The 21,746-nt window shown below is 42.2% G+C and overlaps 1 protein-coding gene across 1 annotated transcript in view; it reads right to left on the bottom strand.

Annotated features, from left to right (window-relative positions):
- The window catches only part of wdtc1 (WD and tetratricopeptide repeats 1), a 72,582-nt gene that overhangs the window by 13,681 nt on the left and 37,155 nt on the right, over window positions 1-21,746 (bottom strand). Inside the window, exons 11-12 of the mRNA XM_063033811.1 lie at window positions 5,657-5,753; window positions 2,913-3,086 (exon numbers count right to left, since the gene is read on the bottom strand). Of these exons, the coding sequence (XP_062889881.1) occupies window positions 2,913-3,086; window positions 5,657-5,753 (271 nt within the window). The remainder of the gene's footprint in view (window positions 1-2,912; window positions 3,087-5,656; window positions 5,754-21,746) is intronic.

Raw genomic sequence — 21,746 nt, 5'->3', positions numbered from 1 at the left:
GCCCTGGGGATTTATTCACCTTAATGCCCTTCAAAGTTGCGACACCATTTTCCTGGTAATATAAATGTTCTCCAAAACATCTCCACCTGTTTCCCTTATCTCTTGAGTAACCATAAACTCAGGAGAAATATTCATTAAATATCATCTATACCTCTTGCAACTGGAAACATAGCGTGGCCCTGCTGATCTCTAAGGGGACCTGCTCTCTGCTTAGCCACCCTTTCACTCTTAATGTAGCTAGAGAACATTTTGGAATTTGCCAGATCCATCTCTTACCTTCCCTTTGCCCTCTTTTATTTCCCTCAAGTATATTGTTAATCTTTTTTTTTTAATTGCCAAGGGATTCACTCATCCTCAACCTCAATGTATGCTTCTTTCTGTACTTGACCAGAGCCTCAGTGGCTTTTGTTCTCCAGGGTTCCTTAAGCTTGCCAGGTTTACTGTTCAACCTGACAGGAACGTGCTGCCCCTGGACTCTTAAAAGCTTCCAACTTGTTGTTTGTTCCTTTGCCTTCAAGCACACTTACCCAATCGACCGTTGCTAGTTCCTACCCGTTGTCGTTCCTTTTTGTGCCTTGTGGCGCATCAGGTGGCATTTTTTGCTGTTTCCTCAGCATTTGTCTGTTTTTCCCGAGGCCAAGTTACTAACTTAATGCTCAACTCAGCATGGATGGAAAGTGTGCATGGGGCCCTGGCTGGATTCGATCCCTCGCCTTAAAGTCCGGTGCCGATGCCACTACACCAATGGCCGGATTGATGGTGATGATGACGATGACGACGTCGACTCAGACCTGAGAGGCCAGCGTCGGGCATTTTCATGTCTTACAAGGCGCAGTTTGAAAGGCTGCGTGGGGCGCCACTCCTTGCACAGATATTTCGCAGTATTATTTAACGAGGCCGAGTTGCGAGCTCGACATCAACCCGGCGCGGATGGAGAGTGCATACGGGGGCGGTCTGTCACTGGATCGAACTCGGGAACCTCTGTTCTCGAGCTCTGCGCTGATTTCACTGCACCACCATATATTGATCTTCCTGGTCGCATTTGACAAATACCAACCACTCCGGGTCCTTAACACTCTGGATGACCTAGTCAAACTGGGGAAATTAAAATCTCCCACTAATATAACCCTATTATTCTTACAACTATGAGCAATTTCTCTACACATCTGCTCGTCAAATTCCCACTGACTATTGTTGGGTCTATAATACAGTTAGAGTGACTCTCCCTTTCTTGATTCTAAGTTCCTACCCATATGGACAATCCCCCAAGAATGTCATCTCCAAGCACAGCCGTTACATACTCCTTTATCAAAAAAAGCAACACCCTCTCCTAGCTTACCTGTACCTCTGTCACACCTGAATTATCTGTACCCTGAAGTAGTCTGTCCTGCCCTTCTTTCAGCCACATTAATGTTATGGCTATAACATCCTAATGCCAATCCGTGCTTTTGGTTCAGTCACCTTAACTGTTAAGCCTCAGGCAATAAAATAAATGCAGTTTAAATGAGTATTCTTTCCCTCTCTTTACTGTACCCCTGGCTATCGCGATTACTAAACTTGCTTGTGTTGGTGTTGCTTTATCACATAACTTACTCCTGCCCAAAGACCCACACATCTACCCCCTGACTGCCTATGTTGCTTAAACCCTGCCATGTGGCAGTAGCAAATTTCCCTGCAAGAACTAGTCCCTCTCTGGTTCAAGTGGTGGTTTACTGAATAAGCAATCCATTCTTTTTCCTCTCTCCCCAATGGACTGCAGAACTATTTCATTTCCAATACTTCTTTTGGTGCTAACTTTAATTTGTCTCCACAACTACCTTTAGAAATGCACTCCAGACCCCAGCACTACCTGCCCACCATCCTCCATATTTAGCACCTTGCCTCTCACCTACCCATTATCAAAAAAAAACACTGATAGAAAGCTTATAATGTTTTAATATTTTAACTCCAGCTCAAATGTTGCTATTGCCATTCAGGTTATCCCTATTCTTAAGTGATATGTTGAAAGTATAAGTGAGCTATGATCAACGTTACACATGCAGAGTCTCAGAAAGTGAAAACAAACAAACACGGAAGATGTAATAGCTACTTGAACAAATCAACACCGCTGTTAGCTTTTAAACCACTAGCAAAACAAACAATTCTGAAGCAATAAAACTAACAAAACTAGAACTAGCAATATTAAGCAAAATTAAACGGATTTAAACAACACCTGGTTGTCTCTAACTCTAAATTATTCCAACCAAAATCTAAAGACAAAATATGAATACATAACTGAACTCTTTGCTTTTACCATGGCCTAGCTCATGTGACTAACTACCATAATAAGCATAATAATGTTTACCATACTAAACATACTAAGCACAACACAAAATACGACGCAGATAGAAAACAGATAGGTGGCCCTACAGAAGAGATTCCAGCTCAGTGCAGCAACGCAGGAATAAGAAGAGGCAAAGCAAAATGGTAAGAATCATAGAGCAATGCAGCACGGATACAGGTCCCTCAGCTCAGCCAGGTCAGGCTGACCACTGTGCCCACCCAGCTACTCCCCAATTTCCTGCATTTGGTCCACAGCCCCGTAAGCCTCATCCCTCCAAGTACCTATCCTAGTGCTTGTTAAATGATAGTATCACATCTGCCTCAACCACTTCTTCTGGAAGCTCATTCCATATGCTCACCACACTCTGCGTGTAAAAGATGCTACTCAGGTTCCTTATAAATCTTTCTTCTTTCAGTCTAAACCCATGTCCCCTAGTTTTGGACTCTTTTAACCTGGAGAAAAATTGTACCCTCTACCTTACCTATGCCAAATATCTAGTTATCTAAATAATCAGACATACTTATTAATAGAACCTACAGTCCACTAGATAGTTAGGCAACTCTAGTACTGAAGCAGGAACGTTCCTTACCATTTGCGCTTCATGAAGGCTGCAGCTCTGTTGCCATAAAGTGTGGGGTTTCTGGCTGCTTGCTGAATGGCCTTACTATAAAGCTGAATGGCCAGTGTCCATTGTTGCCGAGCGAAGGCATCGTTTGCTTGCTGTTTGAGCTTTTCTAAGTGTGGTGACAATTCATAGGGAACACTGTAAAGAGAAAAGTCCACATCCTGATGACCAAAACCAAAGAGAGTATATTAAATATCCACAATAAAGTTAGAGTCCCATTATTTTTAAAACAGTACCCCAAACTTCTGGAATACTTGCTCGTTTCTGTCACTGCAGCTTACCACATAGAGCTTGGAAATACAATGCAGTGAGGTTAAAAGGTTTATTTTAAAAAAGTTTTATTCATTGGTATGCGGATGTTACCGGCAAGGTCAGGATCTAATGCCCAAGCCTGGTTGCTCTTGAAGGTAATGATGAGGTGCCTTCCTGAACTGTTAATACCATTACTGTTTTAACAGTTTAGAAGGCTGAGAGGGTGATTTATATGAGCACAGAACCATACAACAACTCTTCAAGCCTGCTCTGCCCATTCAACATGGTCGTGTCTGATCCCAGACTGGAAACACATTCCTGTCCAAAACCATACCACTCATTTCCGTTAGCCGAAAAATTTAATGATCCAAGCCGTGACTGAGTACTCAAGAGTGTTATGGGCTTCAGAGGTGCAGTTCGTTTCGTACGTATGAACATCACTTCCTGTACATTAGCTGTTTTTATATCATTTCCGGCAGAGGCTAATTAGGATTTTATTTTGAGGCATGTCATGGAAACACATCCATCTCCATCTGCTATTTATTTACGTCTGAAACAGCAACATCTGTGAGTCTTAAGTTTTGTTAATTTTGGTAAACATTTAGTAGATATATTTTGAAGGAAATATTTTGAAGGTTATTAAGATATCGTTGCACCGTGAGTTTACTCTTATTTACATGGCCTAGTTATGGGGTGTGGAATGTGTGGATTACCATGGTTAACGTTGATCGCGAGAATAATCAACAGTATTAGTATATTCAGGTGCATGGCGTTCTTGTACTGGGTTTAATATGTATTTTGCTTAACTTTCTGAGTTTCACAAGTAAGATCTCATTAAAAACCCTGAAGGACGTTTCCTGCTTGGGTGATTTTTGAGAATGTGCTTAACTCTTTGAATAGCTTCCTGTATATGCACTGCAAGGGTCGTAGACTGTCTTATGATATACTGAATTTCCAAAATTCAAAACCATCTCCACGTAGATTTTAACTTTATCTCAATTCTAAAACAGTCACCCCTTTATCCTGAGACTATCCTCCTTTTTCTATACTCCCCAGCTGCACGAAAAAAAAATTTAGTACATCTTTATTAATATCATTCAGAATTTCCATGACTCAATGTCACTCTTCTAAAATCTAGTTGGTATTGACCAATTTAACTTTACTTTCTCCTCAGCACTAATCTATAGGAACTGCACTGTATGCATCCAAGGCAAATAAAGATGAGGAGACCTGCAAATATCACACTAAATAAGGTCCCACAAAAGCCCTGAGTAACCTCAATAAGACTTCCTTATACACTCAAACCTTCTTAGAACACAAGCCATTTGACTTCCTAAATGCATATGTTCTCAACCTGGGGTTCATAGACCCCTTGGTTAATGGTAAGGGCCCATGACATAAAAAGGTTGGGAAGCACTGCCATAGAGCATTTTTTGTCTATTCTAACTTATGGACAAAATTGACTTACAGATATTTACAAAAATGGAACCAGTTCATTATAATGGGACCACCAGCATGTTGTTTAGAAACTCTTTTTCTTCAAAAGCTATGATACTGGATATTAATTGAGATTTATTCCTTCACCAAATAAATCTATTAAAGGTTATGAAGTAAAGGCAGGAAAAAGGAGTAAATTACAAACCAGGTATGAGCTGATTTGCTTAAATAACTTCCACTGTCTGAAACAAACTAATGAAGTTCTATTTCGAGAAACTTTATTTGTGCAAATTGGGTTTATTAAAGACTCTTTTAAAAGCAGAACAAGTATAGAAATTGGTTCCTCATCTCCTCTGCAGAATCCTAGCAAAGCCTGTATGTGCCAACTGCACCTCCTCCAAAGTCTTTAAACTTCCAATTCTAGCTTATGGTCTTAACTTCAAGACTTTTCTATGACTATCAACCACAGGAACAGAAGGATCCCAGACTCATTTTGGTATCAGCTGAGTACAGGTCGGCAGCACTTACATCTGATTCAAAATTGAGTTGCAGCTGTTTTCCAGAGATTTGAGTTCTAAAAACAAATTTGGCCAATGACAGTACTATACTAATGAAGCTGGTGTCTGCTGTATTGTTTACAAAGCTACATCTTCCTGATGAGATGATAAACTGAGACTCAGAATCCTTTCTCAGGAAGCCAAAGCTGAATAAATGGGACAATTCTGAAGATCATCACTGGCCAGTGTATTCATTGCTCAAATCATAATTTCCTGTCTGTGGAAACACTGTGTGCAAAATGATAGCTGTCACTTCCCACATTTTAATTCTGATCATACTTGAAGAAAATTTGGCAGCCAAGCACTTGTGTATTTGAGAGGTTCTGTAGAAATACAACTCTTTTGTTTTCCCAGATCGTTAAAGCCCAAAATTTAACCCCAGGACAGTTGCCTCACCCTTACCAGATCCCAGCTGTGCAAACCCAATACAATCCTTGCCATTCAAGGTGAATGATTTCTTACCTACTTTGTGGCCATGCATCCGACAGCCTAAAGCCATTACTATGAAGATGGATTCCATTTGTAACTCCATTGGCCATCGATTTTCCATTCTGTAAATCTACAACATGTGAGATCACCATTAGGGAACGGAATTTCAGTGACAGAAGCAGCAGTGCATTTTGGATACTTCTGTCATAATATCCATATAAAAAGAACTATTAATAGAATCAGTGAACAGCCAGATTAAGTGGCCAAATGATTTTCTGTACCTTATAGATAATCACCCATGGTACAATTGCTTGGAGTTATCTGATTATTTGTCCTAATGTAAACATGACAGCTAAGAATTGGCCTGAATAATGGAAGTATGATTTTTTTTTAGTGAAAAGGATCAAGGGCTTGACAACCTGATTGATGCGATAAAAATATAAAAGCATTAGATGGGTAGAAAGTTAAACTATTTTCATCAGCGAAAGAAACAAGAATAAGGGAGCACTTTAGTACAAGTTCAGGAGCTAAACAAAATCAAAAAAAAAATTTCAAGGGGGATGAGGAAATCTTTAATTCTATCCCTGCTCTGAAACATTGAAGTAATTTCTCTTTTTTTTTGGTCTTCTAATTCTGAATGACCTCTAGTTGTGCAAAGTTCAAAATAAATTTATTATCAAAGTACATATATGTCGCCATATACAGCCCTGAGATTCACTTTCTTGCAGGCATATTCAATAAATCCACAATAGAATAATAACCATAATAGAATCAATGAAAGACCGCACCATCTTGGATGTCTAAACAGTGCGCAAAAGACAACAAACTGCAAATACAAAAAGAAAGAAATAATAATAAATAAATAGATAAGCAATAAATATCAATAACATGAGATGAAAAGTCCTTGAAAGAGAGTCCATTGGTTGTGGGAAAATTTCAAAGATGGGGCACTTGAAGTTGAGATAAGTTATCTCCTTTGGTTAAAGAGCCTGAAAGTTGAGGGGTAGTAGCTGTTCCTGAACATGGTGGTGTGATACCATGTAGCTTCTTCTGATGGGAGCAGTGAGAACAGAACATGCTCTGGGTGGCACCTCCCCCCCCCCCCAGGACATGCCACCAACGACCACCTCTTTGTTGTCCTAATCTCTGGAAGTTTACTCTTTAGCCTCTGTCTGTATGCAGGTAGGAGGACACCAAGTGATCCGATTTACTGAAATGCAGTCTGGGCATGGAATGGTAGGCATTCCTTACCTTAGTATAACAGTGGTACAGTGTGTTGGGAGCTCTAGTGTAACAGGTTATATGCTGTTTGTAATTGGGCAGGATTTTCTTCAAACAAGCCTGGTTGAAGTCCCCAACTATGATTTGCTTTATCCTATGAGTTAAGAACTCAGTTTTGAATACCTCCCATACCTTCTTTTAGCTACTTATTCTTCAAAGAGAAATATCATTTTCTCCAATCTCATAATTAAATCGCCTCATTCCTAAAACACTCCTGGTAAACTTACTGCATGTATATATATCCCACAGGAGAAATCTCTGTATTCCTCCCCACAGTCCACACTAGCAATACATTTATATCAGCAACAAACCTGAATATTACACGATGCCTAAATCCAAAATCTTTGTTCCAAAGATTGAGAACAGTTGGGGCCCCCAATTACAATGCCCATGGCAACGCCTTAGTCAGTCTCCAAACATAAAATTATCCTTTTTTTCCCCCTGTGGTCTCTCCATTAACTAATCCTCAATCCAAATCAATGTATTAGGCTTACTATATGCATTCATTTTGTTTAATAATCTCTCATGTGGCACTGTTTTAAGATAGTGCTGATATTTTTGCAAAGTATTCACAAGCCAAATCTCTAATATTTAGAAGTAATTTCTACGACAATACTACTTTTAGGAACCAGGTATCTATTTTCTGTCCAACTGGAGCAATATATCTATTTTTTGTCTGTATCGTAGTTTATTATTGTAATTTGTCACGTGGGTTGGGGAGTGGTAGAAGCAAATGAGCATAGTTATGTATTCACACTTTGTTAGTTGTTTAGTGGAGAGTGAGCATGATTTTTTTTGGTGACAGCTGATTGAGGTGTTATTGGAACGCTAACTAGATCACTAACTTCATTATTTCGCCAAGTTACACTGATTTGAATGCTAAGATCACTATATTGCTAATTTACTTTCTCACCATAGCGCTAATGTAGCTTTGTTGTTTTTTAATTGTTACAAGATCATTTGTCTTTGCTGATTTCAGAATAAAGAATCGAACTTTGAGCAGCCGAAAATCTGAGGTCGGAAGCTTGGGAAGACTGGCTCATTCAGATTCAATGATTGAGTAGAAAAGCAGCGACTCTTGGCAGTGTGAACAGCGGCCAGTCAGCACTTGGGATTGATGGCAAGAACAAATTAAAGTCAGGCAAGCGGAGCGGCTATTCTTGGAGTGGACAGAGTTAGAGTGGAGTTTTTGAGGCTTTAGTTCTTTGAAGCTTCAGTGAGGAGAGGCTTGACTGAGAGAAGGCAAAAAAGACGCAGGTGGAGTTTCCACCCACAGTTTATTACGAGTCATAGAAAACTACAGCACAGAAAAAGGCCCTAGTTCAGCATCCAGTCCATGCTAAACCAATTAAGCTGCCTGCACCGGGATCATAGCCTTCCATACCCCTACCGCCCATGTACCTATCCAAACTTCTCAAACGCTGAAATTGAGCTTGCAGGCACCACTTGTACTGGCAGTTCATTCTACACTCTCACAACCCTTTGAGTGAAGTAGTCTCCCTTCATGTCCCCCTTAATCTTATCACCATTCACCCTTAACCCATGACCTCTTGTTATAGCCTCACTAACCTCAGTGGAAGAAGCCTGCTTGCATTTACCCTATCTACACCTCTCATAATTCTGTACACCTCTATTAACTCTCCTCTTAATCTTCTATGTTTCAAGGAATAAAGTCCTAACCAATTCAATCTTTCCCTTTCACTCAAGAGGTTCCAGCAACATCCTTGTAAATTTTCTCTGTATTCTTTCATTCTTACTTACATTTTTCCTGTAGGCAGGTGACCAAAAATTCCACACAATAGTCCAAGTTAGGCATCACCAATGTCTTATACAATTTCAACATTTTTCCTTCTTTATATTTGCTCAGTTAGAACAGTAAAGAGGCCAGGCAGGATAGTGGAATGCTCCTCTTGCGGGATGTGGCAAGGCAGGGAGACCTCCAGTATCCCTGATGCCTACAACTGTGAGAAGTGCATCCAACTGCAGCTTCTAACACTAAGAGTTCAGGAGTTGGAGCTGGAACTAGATGAACTCCGGATCATTTGGGAGGCTGAGGATGTGACAGATATGATAAACAGCCAGTGCAGAGTACCCCTGTGGCCCTCCTCAACAACAAGTATATCACTTTAGATACTATTTGGGGAGGAGTGGGGGGAATTTACCTAGCAGGGGAAAGTCACATTGGTCAGGTCTCTGGAATAAGTCTGGCTCTGTGACTCAGAAGGGAAGGTGGGAGGGGGGGTGGATGGTGGAGAAGAAGAGGTGAGCTGTGGTGATAGGCGATTCATTAGTTAGAACAAGGGTCCCCAAGCTTCTTTGCACTGCGGACCGGTTTAATATCGACAATATTCCTGTGGACCGGCTGACCGGGGGGGGGGGGGGGGGGAAGAGTTCAAGTAGGGTTAAACTCACCTAAACATGTCTTTTACAGTTAGGGTTGCCAACTTTCTCACTCCCAAATAAGGGACAAAAGTAGCAGTCAAATCCCGGGACACTTTACCCCAGGAAAGACTACCATGACCATGAAGCCTTGTGTGGGGACCTGTGCGCGCATGCGTGACGTGTGCCTGTGATGTGGTGCATACGTGCTGATTTTTTCCTCCCACAAATTGGTTTTGCCTTCATCTTCCTGACTACACCGTACATACGTTATTTCTACTTTATATAGGTTGTGTATTTATCATATCATTCCTGCTTTTACTATATGTTAGTGTTATTTATTTTCAGTTTTATGTGTTATTTGGTAGGTTATTTTTTGGGTCTGGGAATGCTCAAAAATTTTTCCCATATAAATTAATGGTAATTGTTTCTTCGCTTCACGCCATTTCGGCACAAAAGGTTTCATAGGAACGCTCTGCCTTAGCGGGGGAAATATGGGACAAACCAATTTAGTCCAATATACGGGATGTCCTGGCAAATACGGGACAGTTGGCAACCCTATGTTCAAGTTCAACAGTGCCCGACAGGGAATGAGGAAAGATGCTGCTGACTCATATCGTTTCCTCGTGGCCCTGTGGTTGGGGACCACTGAGTTAGAAGAACAGAAAGGAGGTTCTGTGGACGAGAATGAGATTCCTGGACGGTTTGTTGCCTCCCGGTGTCAGGGTCAGGGGCATCTCAGATTGAGTCCTCAGCATTTTTAAGTGGAAGGGTGACCAGGCAGAGGTCATGGTCTACATAGGTGCCAATGACATAGGAAGGAAGAGCGACGAGGTTCAGCAAAGTGAGTTCAGAAAGTTAGGTACTAAGGTAAAGGGCAGGATCTCCAGGATTGTGATCTCAGGATTGCTACCCGTGCCAGAAATAGGAAGATTATACAGTTTAACCCGTGGCTAAGGAGTAGACGTAGGAGGGAAGGCATAAGATTTTTGGATCATTGGGCTCTCTTCCAGGGAAGGTGAGCCCTGTACAGAAAGTCAGAAAGTACAGTTTGCACTGAACTGGAAGGTGACTAATATGCTACTGGAAAGGTTTGCTGTGCTGTAGTGCTGCACTGGGGTGGGGGGTGGGGGGCGGTTGGGAGTTGGAGAGAAAGGGGTTTAAATTAGAGTTGCAGGGGGATGGCAACCAGACTGTCAGAACAGATAGTGGAGAGGTTCTGAAGACAGATGTTGTTAAAACCTCAAAGCCAGGAATCAAGCATGGTTGAGCATGGTGCAACTAATGTCCTGAGCTGTGTATATTTCAATTCAGCAGGGGCAAGACGGGCAGCTCAATATTCCGGGTTTCCGATGTTTTCGATGCTGCAGAGCATACAGAAGGATTAAAAGAGGAGCGGTGGCATTACTAGTCAGAGAAAATGTCACAACAGAGTGTGCAATACTTGATTTGCTATTCAGGAATGAGACAGGAGTTTGTGCAGGGGAACACTTTGTATCTAGTGATCATAACACTATTAGTTTCTAAGTAAATAAGCAAAAAGCTACCTCTGGTCCTTGGATTAAGATTCTAAATTGCACAAAGGCCAGTTTTGATGGCATCGGAAAGTATCTAGCAAGTGTGGATTGGGACAGGTTGTTTCCTGACAAAGGATGTACTTGGTAAGTGGGAGGCATTCAAAAGTGAAATTTTGAGAATACAAAGATTGTATGTGCCTGTTAGAATAAAAGGTAAAGATAACAGGTGTGGGGAACTTTGTCTTTCAAGAGGTATTGAGGCCTGCAGGTACACTGCAGGTATAGGCAGGTGTGCTTATGTAACATCAGAAATGTACGAGAACTCTTAAGGAAGAAATAATAACAGCTAAAAGGCACAAGGTTGCCTTAGCAGACAAGGTGAAGGAGAATCCTAAGGTATTCTACAGATATGTAAAGAGCAAAAGGATTGCAAGGGACAAAATTGGTCTTCTCGAAGATCAGAATGGTAATCCATGTGTGGAGCCAAAAGGGAGAACTTAAATGAATTTTTTGCATCTGTATTTACTCAGGAGACGGACACAGAGTCTATAGAAGTGAGGCAAAATGGCATCAACTTGATGGACCATATACAGATTACAGAGGAGAGGGTGTTTGCTGCCATGAGGCAAACTAGATGGATAAAACCCCAGGGCCTGATGAGGTGTTCCCTCAGACTTTGCAGGAGGCCAGGGCCCTAGCGGAGATATCTGAATCATCCTTAAGGACAGGTGAGGTACCACAGGACTGGAGGATAGCCAATGTTGTTGTGCTGTTTAAGAAAGGCTCTAAAAATAAACCAGGAAGTTATAGGCCAATGAGCCTGACATTGATAATGGGAAACTTATTGGAAAGTATTCTAAAGGACTGGATATATGAGTATTTGGATAGACATGGTTAAGGATAGTCAGCATGACTTTGTGCATGGTAAGTCATGTCTAACCAATCTTATTGAGTTTTTCAAGGAAGTTACCAAAGGCAAGGCAGTGGATGTTGTCCACATGGACTTTAGCAAGAGATTTTACAAGGCCCTACATGGGAGGCTGGTTAAGAAGAATCAGTTGCTCAGCACTCTAGATGAGGTAGTAAATTGGATTAGACACTAGCTTTGTGGGAGAAGCCAGAGAGTGGTAGTAGATGGCTGCCTCTCTGAGTGGAGGCTTGTGACTTAGTGGCATGCTGCAGGGATTGGTGCTGGGTCCTTTTTTGATGATCTGGATGATAACACAGTTAACTGAATCAGCAAATTTGCAGATGATACCAAGACTGGGGGCGTAGTGGGCAGCAAGAAAGACTATCATGGCTTGTACTGGGACTTGGACCAGCTGAAAAAATGGCAGATGGAATTTAACGCAGACTAGTGTGAGGTCTTGTACTTCAGTAGGACCAACCAGGGTAGGTCTTAGACAGTGAACGGTAGGGCACTGAGGAGTGTGGTAGAACAAAAGGATCTGGGAATACAGGTCCATAATTTATTGACAGTGGCATCACAGGTAGATAGGGTCATAAAGAAAGCCTTTGGCCCATTGGCCTTCATAAATCAAAGTATTGAGCACACAAGATAGGATGTTATGTTGAAGTCGTATAAGACATTAGTGAGACCTAATTTGGAGTGTTGTGTGCAGTTTTGGTCAACCACATATCTACAGGAAAGATGTAAATAAGGTTGAAAGAGTACAGAGAAAGTTTACAAGGATGTTGCCAGGTCTGGAGGACATGAGTTATATGGAAAGACTGAATAGGTTAGGACTTCATTCCTTAGAACATAGAAGACTGGGAGGAGATTTGATAGAGACATACAAAATAATGATGGGTACAGATAGGGGTTTTCCACCGAGGTTGGGTGGGACTACAACTAGAGGTCATGGGTTAAGGGTGAAAGGTAAAAAGTTTAAGGTGAACACAAGGGGAAACTTATTCATTCAGAAAATTGTGAGAGTGTGGAACAAGCTGCCAGCTTAAGTGACGTATGCGAGCTGAATTTCAATGTTTAAGAGAAATTTGGATAGGTACATGGATGGTAGGGCTATGGTCCGGGTACAGATCGATGGGAGTAAGCAGTTTAAATGGTTCGGTATGGACTAGATGGGCTAAGTGGCCTGTTTCTGTGCTGTACTTTTCTATGACACTATGAATGTACCTTGTTTGATTTTGTAATTCATTATTTGGAAGCACGTTATACAGTGTCCAGTACCCTGGCCTAGTCTCTAAGTGGTTTTGGTTTGTTTTCAAGTAAACGCTGCATTGTATCAACAAAAACAGTTATACTAAAAAACGCCAGTCTCCAGCAAAGGACTGCCTTGGACCGGTAGGTGAAATTGGAATCGCAATACTGAGAACAGATCTGAAATAGGAGCAGCTTGCAGTAGGATTATCTGCAACCCTTTGTTGATTCATGCCGTGTTTCAAAGAAAAAATTATCATCAAAGTACATGTCACCATATACAACTCTGAGGTTAATTTTGTGTTTGTGGTTTGAACACAATTTTGAATGGTCAGGGCTGCTGTCCATTGGGGACTGCTGCTCGATCATGCGGTTTTTGCTTGAGAGTTTGTCACTTTGTTTGCTTAGTCTAGTTTAAGTGCTGTGGATGTGCAAATAGTTTGTTTGTTCACTACATTATTGAATCAAATATTGCCAGTGCTGTGTGAGAACAAAGTGCTAATTGTAAGTCACACAAATAGAGGTAGTAACACAAGTGTATTGAAGCATGAAACTGCCCCAAAAACACTGGAATGGGGGCTTGCAAAAGAAAAGTTAAAGCTAAAGCTAAGGCTAATCCAAATGAAAGTTTTCAAAAGGAGTATGAAACAAATGTCAATAAAATTAAAGAAACTGCTGTACAAGTACAATTTCATCTTGAGGTGTTAACTATTATATATGAGGCTGTTTCTGAGCAACATGACATGTAAATCCCATTACCTTCCAAGCTTGAGCAAGAAAGACCACACAGATGGTTTTCAAACATTGATTGTTCTTGCAGTACATTGAGGAAACAAAACAATCGTTGACCCCAACATATTACATTGAAGATCATGTTGCTGCAACAAGTGAATATGTGTCTCACCTTTCATCAGTTGTTTCTCAAATTCCATGGCATATTTTGACTACTCATACAGCATGTGACCCACAAGATGATGTGAAACCGACTGTGTCTAATGTCAGCGCTTGAAGCTTTGCTGCATCTACTACCTCCACTGCACACATTAAAAGAGGCTGATTTAGCTGCATGAATCGCATATCAACGATTACTAAAGGACAAACATGCACTGCAAGAGCAAGAGGAGCAGATGGAACAGCAAGAGGAGCATTTACGGAAAAGGAAGAAACAGCTTAAGTTGGAGGAAGAAATTGACGCACATATGGCTAAAATTAATGTGCTAAGGGCTTCACATGTGGTGAGTGCTAAAAGAGCTCCAGCATGACAGTCCTATTGTGTGTGAGTTCCTATACCGAAAAGATATAACGAAAAACAAAAACACAAACACACAATGTCAATGCTGATTTATTTGTTCCTCAAGTGTCTGTGAAACATGAACAAGACCCTCAGGAGGTAGTTCAGGATGTTTACTCTTAGCCTGCACTAATGAGGCACTCTGAATCAATGTCATAACCAACATCTCGAAGTGCTCATGCATACATTAACTTACAGCAGGGAAACACACTTGTTTTAGATGATAGAGGTCAAAATAATTCTAACGATATTATGAGGAAACAAAATGGAATAACAACCTTATTGGTACAACAGCAACATATTTCATCTTTGCCTAGAAGAGAGATTCAAATCTTTGATGGTTATCTATTCCTGGATCATGCATTCATAACGGCTTTAGAAAACAGTGTTGAAGGCAGGACTGACAAATGCAGTGACTGTCTCTATTTCCTTGAACAGTACACTAGAGGTCGCCATAAAGAACTTGTCAGCATGTTTACCCTAAGAAAGGATATGTAAAAGCAAAGGCTTTACTACAGGGACGTTTTGGTGATGAACAGAAAATTACACCTGCCCACATGCAAAAGGCTCTTTTGTGAGTATCTATCAAATCTGAAGACAGAAAGCTCTGCAAGGCTAGAGTCTTTTAATTAGAGGCTGTTGCAATACTGTGGAAGAAATGCAGTCCATGTGCGAGCTGAACGTGCCTGCTAAAATGTCGATTGCTGTAAAGGAACTGCCTTATATGCTGAGGAATAAATGGAAAATGGTGGTCTGTAAACTGCAAAAAAGGCACAAATGTAAAATTACTTTCACTGACATTGTTGATTTTATAGAAAGGCAAGTAAAGACTGCTACACACCTGTATTTGGGAATATACAGGATGGTACATCACCGGCAATAAGTGAAGTGTAAACAAAACTAAGACACAGTATCATTCTAAGGCTAAAGGAAGCAGCTTTGCCACTACTGAGACCACTGTGAGAAGTAAAGCTCAAACTAAACCTGGAACGAACTGAAGGAAATGGTCTGGTCAGACAAAAGGGCTTGTCTGTTCTGTGAAGGTGAACACACTTTGGATTCATGCCCTCAGCTGGAGAAAAGGGCTCATAGTGAGAAGAAAAAAAATGGTGTCTGGTTTGGCTGATTGTGAAGAAGGATTACAGGAAGCGTCTTTCATGCAAGGTATGCAGTGGCAAGCATCCCAGCACACTTCATATTCACTCAATGAAAAGTGTGCAGAATCAAAACAAGCCATGGAAGAATCATAGCAGTGAGCAGTGCCCTGGTATCTAATGACCTTACAGGGGCTGGCAATCATGACTGTAAACTTCCCGTAATTCCAGTAGAAGTGAAGTCTAAGAAGAGCAACAAGACAGTGGTTACTTGTGCTTTCCTAGATCAAGGAAGTACAACAGTGTTCTGCACAGCGAGCCTAATGAACAAGCTCAATGGAAAAACGACATTGTTTCTCTTACACATCATGGGTCAAGAGAAGATTGTGGGTAGCTACATTCTTTCAGGATTGGAAATGGCTGGCTTAGGTGGTGAAAGCTAATGTGAACTATCTAACATCTATACACAGGAAGGTATGCCTGTCCACAAATGGAACATTCCACAACAGCGGGATTTCCAGGGGTGGTCTCACCTGAAACATGTTCATTTGCCAGAGATTGATTTGAGCCGCTGATGAGGATGAACCTGCCTAAAGCATTGCAGCAGTTACAAGTGATTGGCAGTGTTAGTGATGGACCCTATGCAATTAGAACAATGTTGGGTTGATTGTGAAAGGACCGCTGGAAGAGACAGTGCACGGCCAGAGCTAACAGTTAACAGGATTTCAGTTTTGAAGTTGGATGCGCTTTGGCAGCAGTAGTTGAAGGAAGACTTCCCTGAATGCAGTCAGGATAAACCTGGCTTGTCAAGAGGCGATCACAAGTTCATGGAGCCGGTTACAAATTCTGCAAAACTGATGGATAAACACTAACAGATTAGTTTACCTTTGAGAAAGGAAGAGGTTAACGTGCTAAGTAATACGAAGGTTGCTGACAGCATGCTCTAAATCTAAGGAAGAGGTTTAAGAAGGATTAGTCCACTGACTACACAGCTTTCACAAAGGATGTCATCTCCAATGGTTATGCCAAAAGAGTGCCAGCAGAGGATCTGGAACGCAGTGATGCGAAAGTCTGATATATTCCACATCATGGTGTTTACAACTCCAGAAAAGAGAAACATTGTATTGTGTTTGACTGCGGAGCAACTTTTCAGGGAATATCACTTAATGCTCAGCTTTTACAGGGACCAGATTTTACTAGCTCACTGACTGGAGTCATAACCAGATTCAGACAGGAACCAGTGGTGATCATAGCAGAAACTGAATCAATGTTTCACCAGGTTAAAGTACCAGTGGAAGATGCAGATCTGCTGAGGTTTCTCTGGTGGGTTGATGGTGACCTCAGCCAAGATGTGGTGAACTTTAGAATGATGGTATATCTCCTTGGAGCAACTTCATCACTAAGCTGTGCCAACTTTGCTCTTCGACAATGCACAGAAGACAATAAAGAACAGTTCAGCTGTGAGGTGTCGATGACTGCCTTGTGTTAGTGTCCTTTGAGGAAGAAGCGTTGTCTCTCTATCATGTCCTTGTATCCATTTATGCTAAAGGCAGCTTTCATCTCACAAACTGGATAAACAACTTAAGAGTGCTAGTAGAGATACCAGAAAAGCAAAGAGTGAAAGACATGAAGGATTTAGATTTGGATCAAGATATTCCTTCAGTAGAAACAGTACTGGGTGTGCAATGGTGCACTCCGTTTGATACTGTCAAGTTTAAGTTCACAATCTAAGACGGACCACTCATCAGAAGGGGGAATCCTCTCTACCCTTACCCTTAGTTCCATCTATGATCCCTTACGAATCCTGAATCTGGTGGTGGTATCTGCCAAGAAGATCCTACAAGATCAATGTAAGAAAGGGCTAGGCTGGGTTGATGGTATACCAACATCAGTTGCTCATGAGTGGATGCGCTGGCTGGAAGAACTCTGCCAGTTGGAAGACTTCAGGGTTGTTAAGACGTTTGAAACTCCTGGATTTTGGAGGAGTTACACCACTTTAACAGACATAATTACACCACTTTACAGATTCAAGCGAAGACAGTCTTCACTGCACAACACTCACTCTCAGGTGCAGTGCCTTTATCATGCAAAAATCTGGGGCAACTCTGTTGAAGTCAGTTTCCATCCCTTGTATGGAGCTCACCGCTGCTATGATGGCAAGCCGTATGGACACATTGTGGAGGAAGGAGTTGCACATGCAGCTTCAGGACTCAGTGTTTTGGATTGATAGTACTTCTGTGCTGAAGTATATCAAGAATGAAACTTCCAGGTTCCGAGCCTTTGATGCAAACAGAGTTTCAGAAATTCTTAAGATCTCACAAGCATCTCAATGATGGTATGTAAACAGTACAAACAACCTGGTAGATGTGGCCTCTGGAGGGTTGAAGGTGAAAGCATTTCTGAAGAATTAGACATGTGCATCAAGGCCTCAGAACCTTCTTCAGCCTGAAAGCAAATGTCCTGAAAATCCTGATTGTTTTGGAGAACCACTATATGATCGGGAAGTCAAGAGGAATGTTACAAAGAATGCTGATGCAATTGAAGAGGAGGTGGATGCCATAACACGTAGAATCGACTTCTCATCTTGGACCTGTTTGAGGAAGACAGTGACCTGGATTCTTAAAATTTAATAACCTGCTCTTGTTTCTCAGTCAGAAGAGAAAGCAAGTGAATGTTGCACTGTTCAGTCTGACTTGGCTGAAGAACAACAAGGGTATTCTTGAGAGGGAGAGGGAGAGGGAGAGGGAGAGGGAGAGGGAGAGGGAGAGGGAGAGGGAGAGGGAGAGGGAGAGGGAGAGGGAGAGGGAGAGGGAGAGGGAGAGGGAGAGGGAGAGGGAGAGGGAGAGGGAGAGGGAGAGGGAGAGGGAGAGGGAGAGGGAGAGGGAGAGGGAGAGGGAGAGGGAGAGGGAGAGGGAGAGGGAGAGGGAGAGGGAGAGGGAGAGGGAGAGGGAGAGGGAGAGGGAGAGGGAGAGGGAGAGGGAGAGGGAGAGGGAGAGGGAGAGGGAGAGGGAGAGGGAGAGGGAGAGGGAGAGGGAGAGGGAGAGGGAGAGGGAGAGAATAAGAAAGCCAAAGGTCAGATCAGCTGAGAATGTATCTCAGTGGAGGAGCTCAGAAAGGCTAAAATGGAGATCTCTCTCTGCTGCCTGTGATGCACCTCCCTACTACTTTATCCTCGACTGGATCCACACTTTCAATCACCAGTTCTTCAACTTTCTCACATCCTGCAAGGATCGGAAGATCACCTGTTTACAGACTACAGAATCTGCTGTTTCCTACGCTGGCAGGCACAGATATCTCCAGATTGTGATCCCTTTGCCAACCTCAACGGTTCTAACAATCCCAAGCAGATTCAGAACCCGGACTCCACTGCCATCAATGCCGGTTCCAACAAACAGACACCTTCAAAGTGCCGATTGTGCAACCTCCAACTCCTACTCCAGCTTTGATTGACAGGGTCTTCATGTGCTGCCGCTGGAACCCATCTCCCCTACCGCCATCACCACTCTGCAATCCAGTGCCCTCCGTCTGGTGGAGCATGTCCTCACTCTCAATAATTTCTCCTTCCATTCCTCCCACTTCCATCAAACATAAAATGCAGTCATGGACTCTCGCATGGTCCCAACTACGCCTGCCTGCTTATTGGCTAAGTGGAACAGTCTGTGTTCCAAGCCTAGACTGGTATCACCCCAACTTTTCCTACGCTACAATGACAACTGCATTGATGTTACTTCCTGTACCCATGTGGAGCTCATCGACTTCATCAACTTTCTGCTCTCAAGGTGAGACTTTTCATTCCAGAACTAAGGACGTGTCTTCTTTCTTCAAAGAAAGCAGCTTCCCTTCCCCCACCATCAACGCTGCCTTCAACCGCATCTCTTCCATTCCACACACATCCTCCTACTCCCCCAGGGATAGAGTTCCTCTTGTCCTCACCCACCACCCTACCAGCCTCCGCTTCCAGCACGTAATTCTCCGTAATTTCTGATATTTCCAATGTGATCTCACCACCAAGCACATCTTTCCCTTTCACCCACTTTCTGCTTCCCACAGGGATCACTCCCTACGTGACTCCTTTATCCATTCGTCCCTCCCCATTGATCTTCCTCCTGGCGTAGCGGAACAAGTGCTACACCTGCCCCTACAACTCCTCCCTCACTACCATTCAGGGCCCCAAGAAGTCCTTCCAGGTGAGGCGACACTGCACCTGGGAGTCTGTTGGGGTCATCTACTTTATCTGGTGCTCCTGGTGTCCCCACCATACTTACCATCAAGAAGAGAGCTCCAAAAGGAAGACATTTATGCTCATCGCAGATGGAAGCAGGTCCAATATGTCAAACTTGTTTAGGAAATGGTAGGTCAAGGAGTATTTATCAGAAGTTACAGGAACATCAGAAATGGTCAGGTATAAAACACAATTTCCTCCCAGGAGACATCTGTGCTTATAGTTGACAACACAGCGCCTTGAAACCCATGTATGGTGGGAAGAGTCATTCAAGTCTTTCCAGACAGAGGAGGATTTGTGCACCAGGTCAGACCAAGAACAGCTATCTGGACAGGTCTATAACCGAAATCTGCTTTCTACAGAAGGCAAAGGCTTCAGAAGCTACAGCTCTAGATCCCTCATGACTTTGACTTGACTGACTGGAGAGTGGTGGTAAAGATCACTGCATTGGGCTAAGTGTTGGTTAACATCTGGCCTGGACAACTGTTACATGACTTGACTGGAAGAAGAAAGAGGACATTTGTATAAATGTTAAGATGTTTCTTCTTGAAGGTTTCATGCCTCCTATTTTAGTAGTATGCAGTTGTAATTATTATAGTGTAATAATTAAGGGGCTGGGATGTAGGAGCCATGTATCTTTTTGTCTGCATTGCAGTATGTGCTGCATTTATTATGGTATTTTGTCACATGTATTGGGGTGTGGTAGAAGCAAATGAGTATAGTTACATATTCTTGTTTGTTTAGTGGTTTAGTTTAGTCATTTAGTTTAGTCTAGTTCAGAGTGAGTACGCCACGGGGAATGATATTGTTTTGCTGTCCACTAATTGGGATGTTATTGGAATGCTAATTACATTGCTAGCTTCATTATTTTGCTAACTACACTGATTTGAACTCTGATTGCTATATCACTAATTTAGTTTTGTTAGCTTTTATCACTATAAGATCATGCCCCTTCACTGGTTTGGTATTAAAGGATTGAACGTACCTCTTTTGAGTTGGAAATTCGTTAACTGAAGCCTGGCTCAGTCTCTCAGAGCTGTTGGTTTGTTTTCAAGTAACTGCTACACTATTCCTTCAAGTTGGAGATTTAGGAGGTAAAATCAGCACTCAACTCAGATATGGGTAGGAACTTTAAGTACTTACACTCCTAACAATTAAACGGAATTACAGCAATAATTTCAGATCTGACACAAGCAAGTCCAAAGTTAGAGGCTTCAAATATAAAGTAGTTTTTAAAATATAAAATAGGATCATCTGAAGAAACTTTTTTATCTATGGAAGGATAACAATATATGGTTAGGCGATAGTTTAATTATAATGTAGAGGTGATCAATTGATTTCTGAGCAGTAGGCTTTATGGAATGGCTTCTCTTGCTGCTGATAGTAACACAACTGAAATGAGTATAAGAAATTTCAGTCAAGCATGTACTCCTTTTTGTCTCCCAAGTCTACAACAGCTCTGATTCCTCACTTCAGATCTCAGAAAGTGGTATGGCCACAGATAGCCTGCTAACAGAATCTAACCAGATTCCTTCTTCACCCAGCTTCTGCAGACACTACCATCCAGCTATACCATGGTTTCATATTTCCTTTTCTCCCCACCCCTTCTTGCCTCCTCCTTTCACCTCTTAAAAATCATAAATCACTGAGCCATTTGCTTTTCATCTCCTAAGATGATCTTTTTATGTGCGGTATACTTTTTCCATTTTCCCCCTCTGGTTTTGGCTTTTTTAAAATTCTTTTTGTGCCTTCTGGGATATTTTCGGCTCACTGGGTTGGTAAACAGTTGCATTTGTTTAAAAACGCAGACACAAGAAATCTGCAGATGCTGGAAATTCAAGCAACACACACAAAATATGCTGGTGAACGCAGCAGGCCAGGCAGCATCTATAGGAAGAGGTACAGTCGACGTTTCGGGCCGGGATCCTTCGTCAGGACTAACTGAAAGAACAGATAGTAAGAGATTTGGGAGGGGGAGGGGGAGATCCGAAATGATAGGAGAAGCCAGGAGGGGAGGGGTGGATCTAAGAGCTGGAAAGTTGATTGGCAAAAAGGATACCAGGCTGGAGAAGGGAGAGGATCATGGGACGGGAAGCCTGGGGAGAAAGAGAAGGGGGGAGGGGAGCCCAGAGAGTGGAGAGCAGGCAAGGAGTTATAGTGAGAGGGACAGAGAGAGAA

The sequence above is a fragment of the Mobula hypostoma genome, chromosome 26 (assembly GCF_963921235.1).
Source record: "Mobula hypostoma chromosome 26, sMobHyp1.1, whole genome shotgun sequence".
NCBI classification, from domain to species: domain Eukaryota; kingdom Metazoa; phylum Chordata; class Chondrichthyes; order Myliobatiformes; family Myliobatidae; genus Mobula; species Mobula hypostoma.
This window is presented reverse-complemented; position numbering and strand designations above follow the sequence as displayed.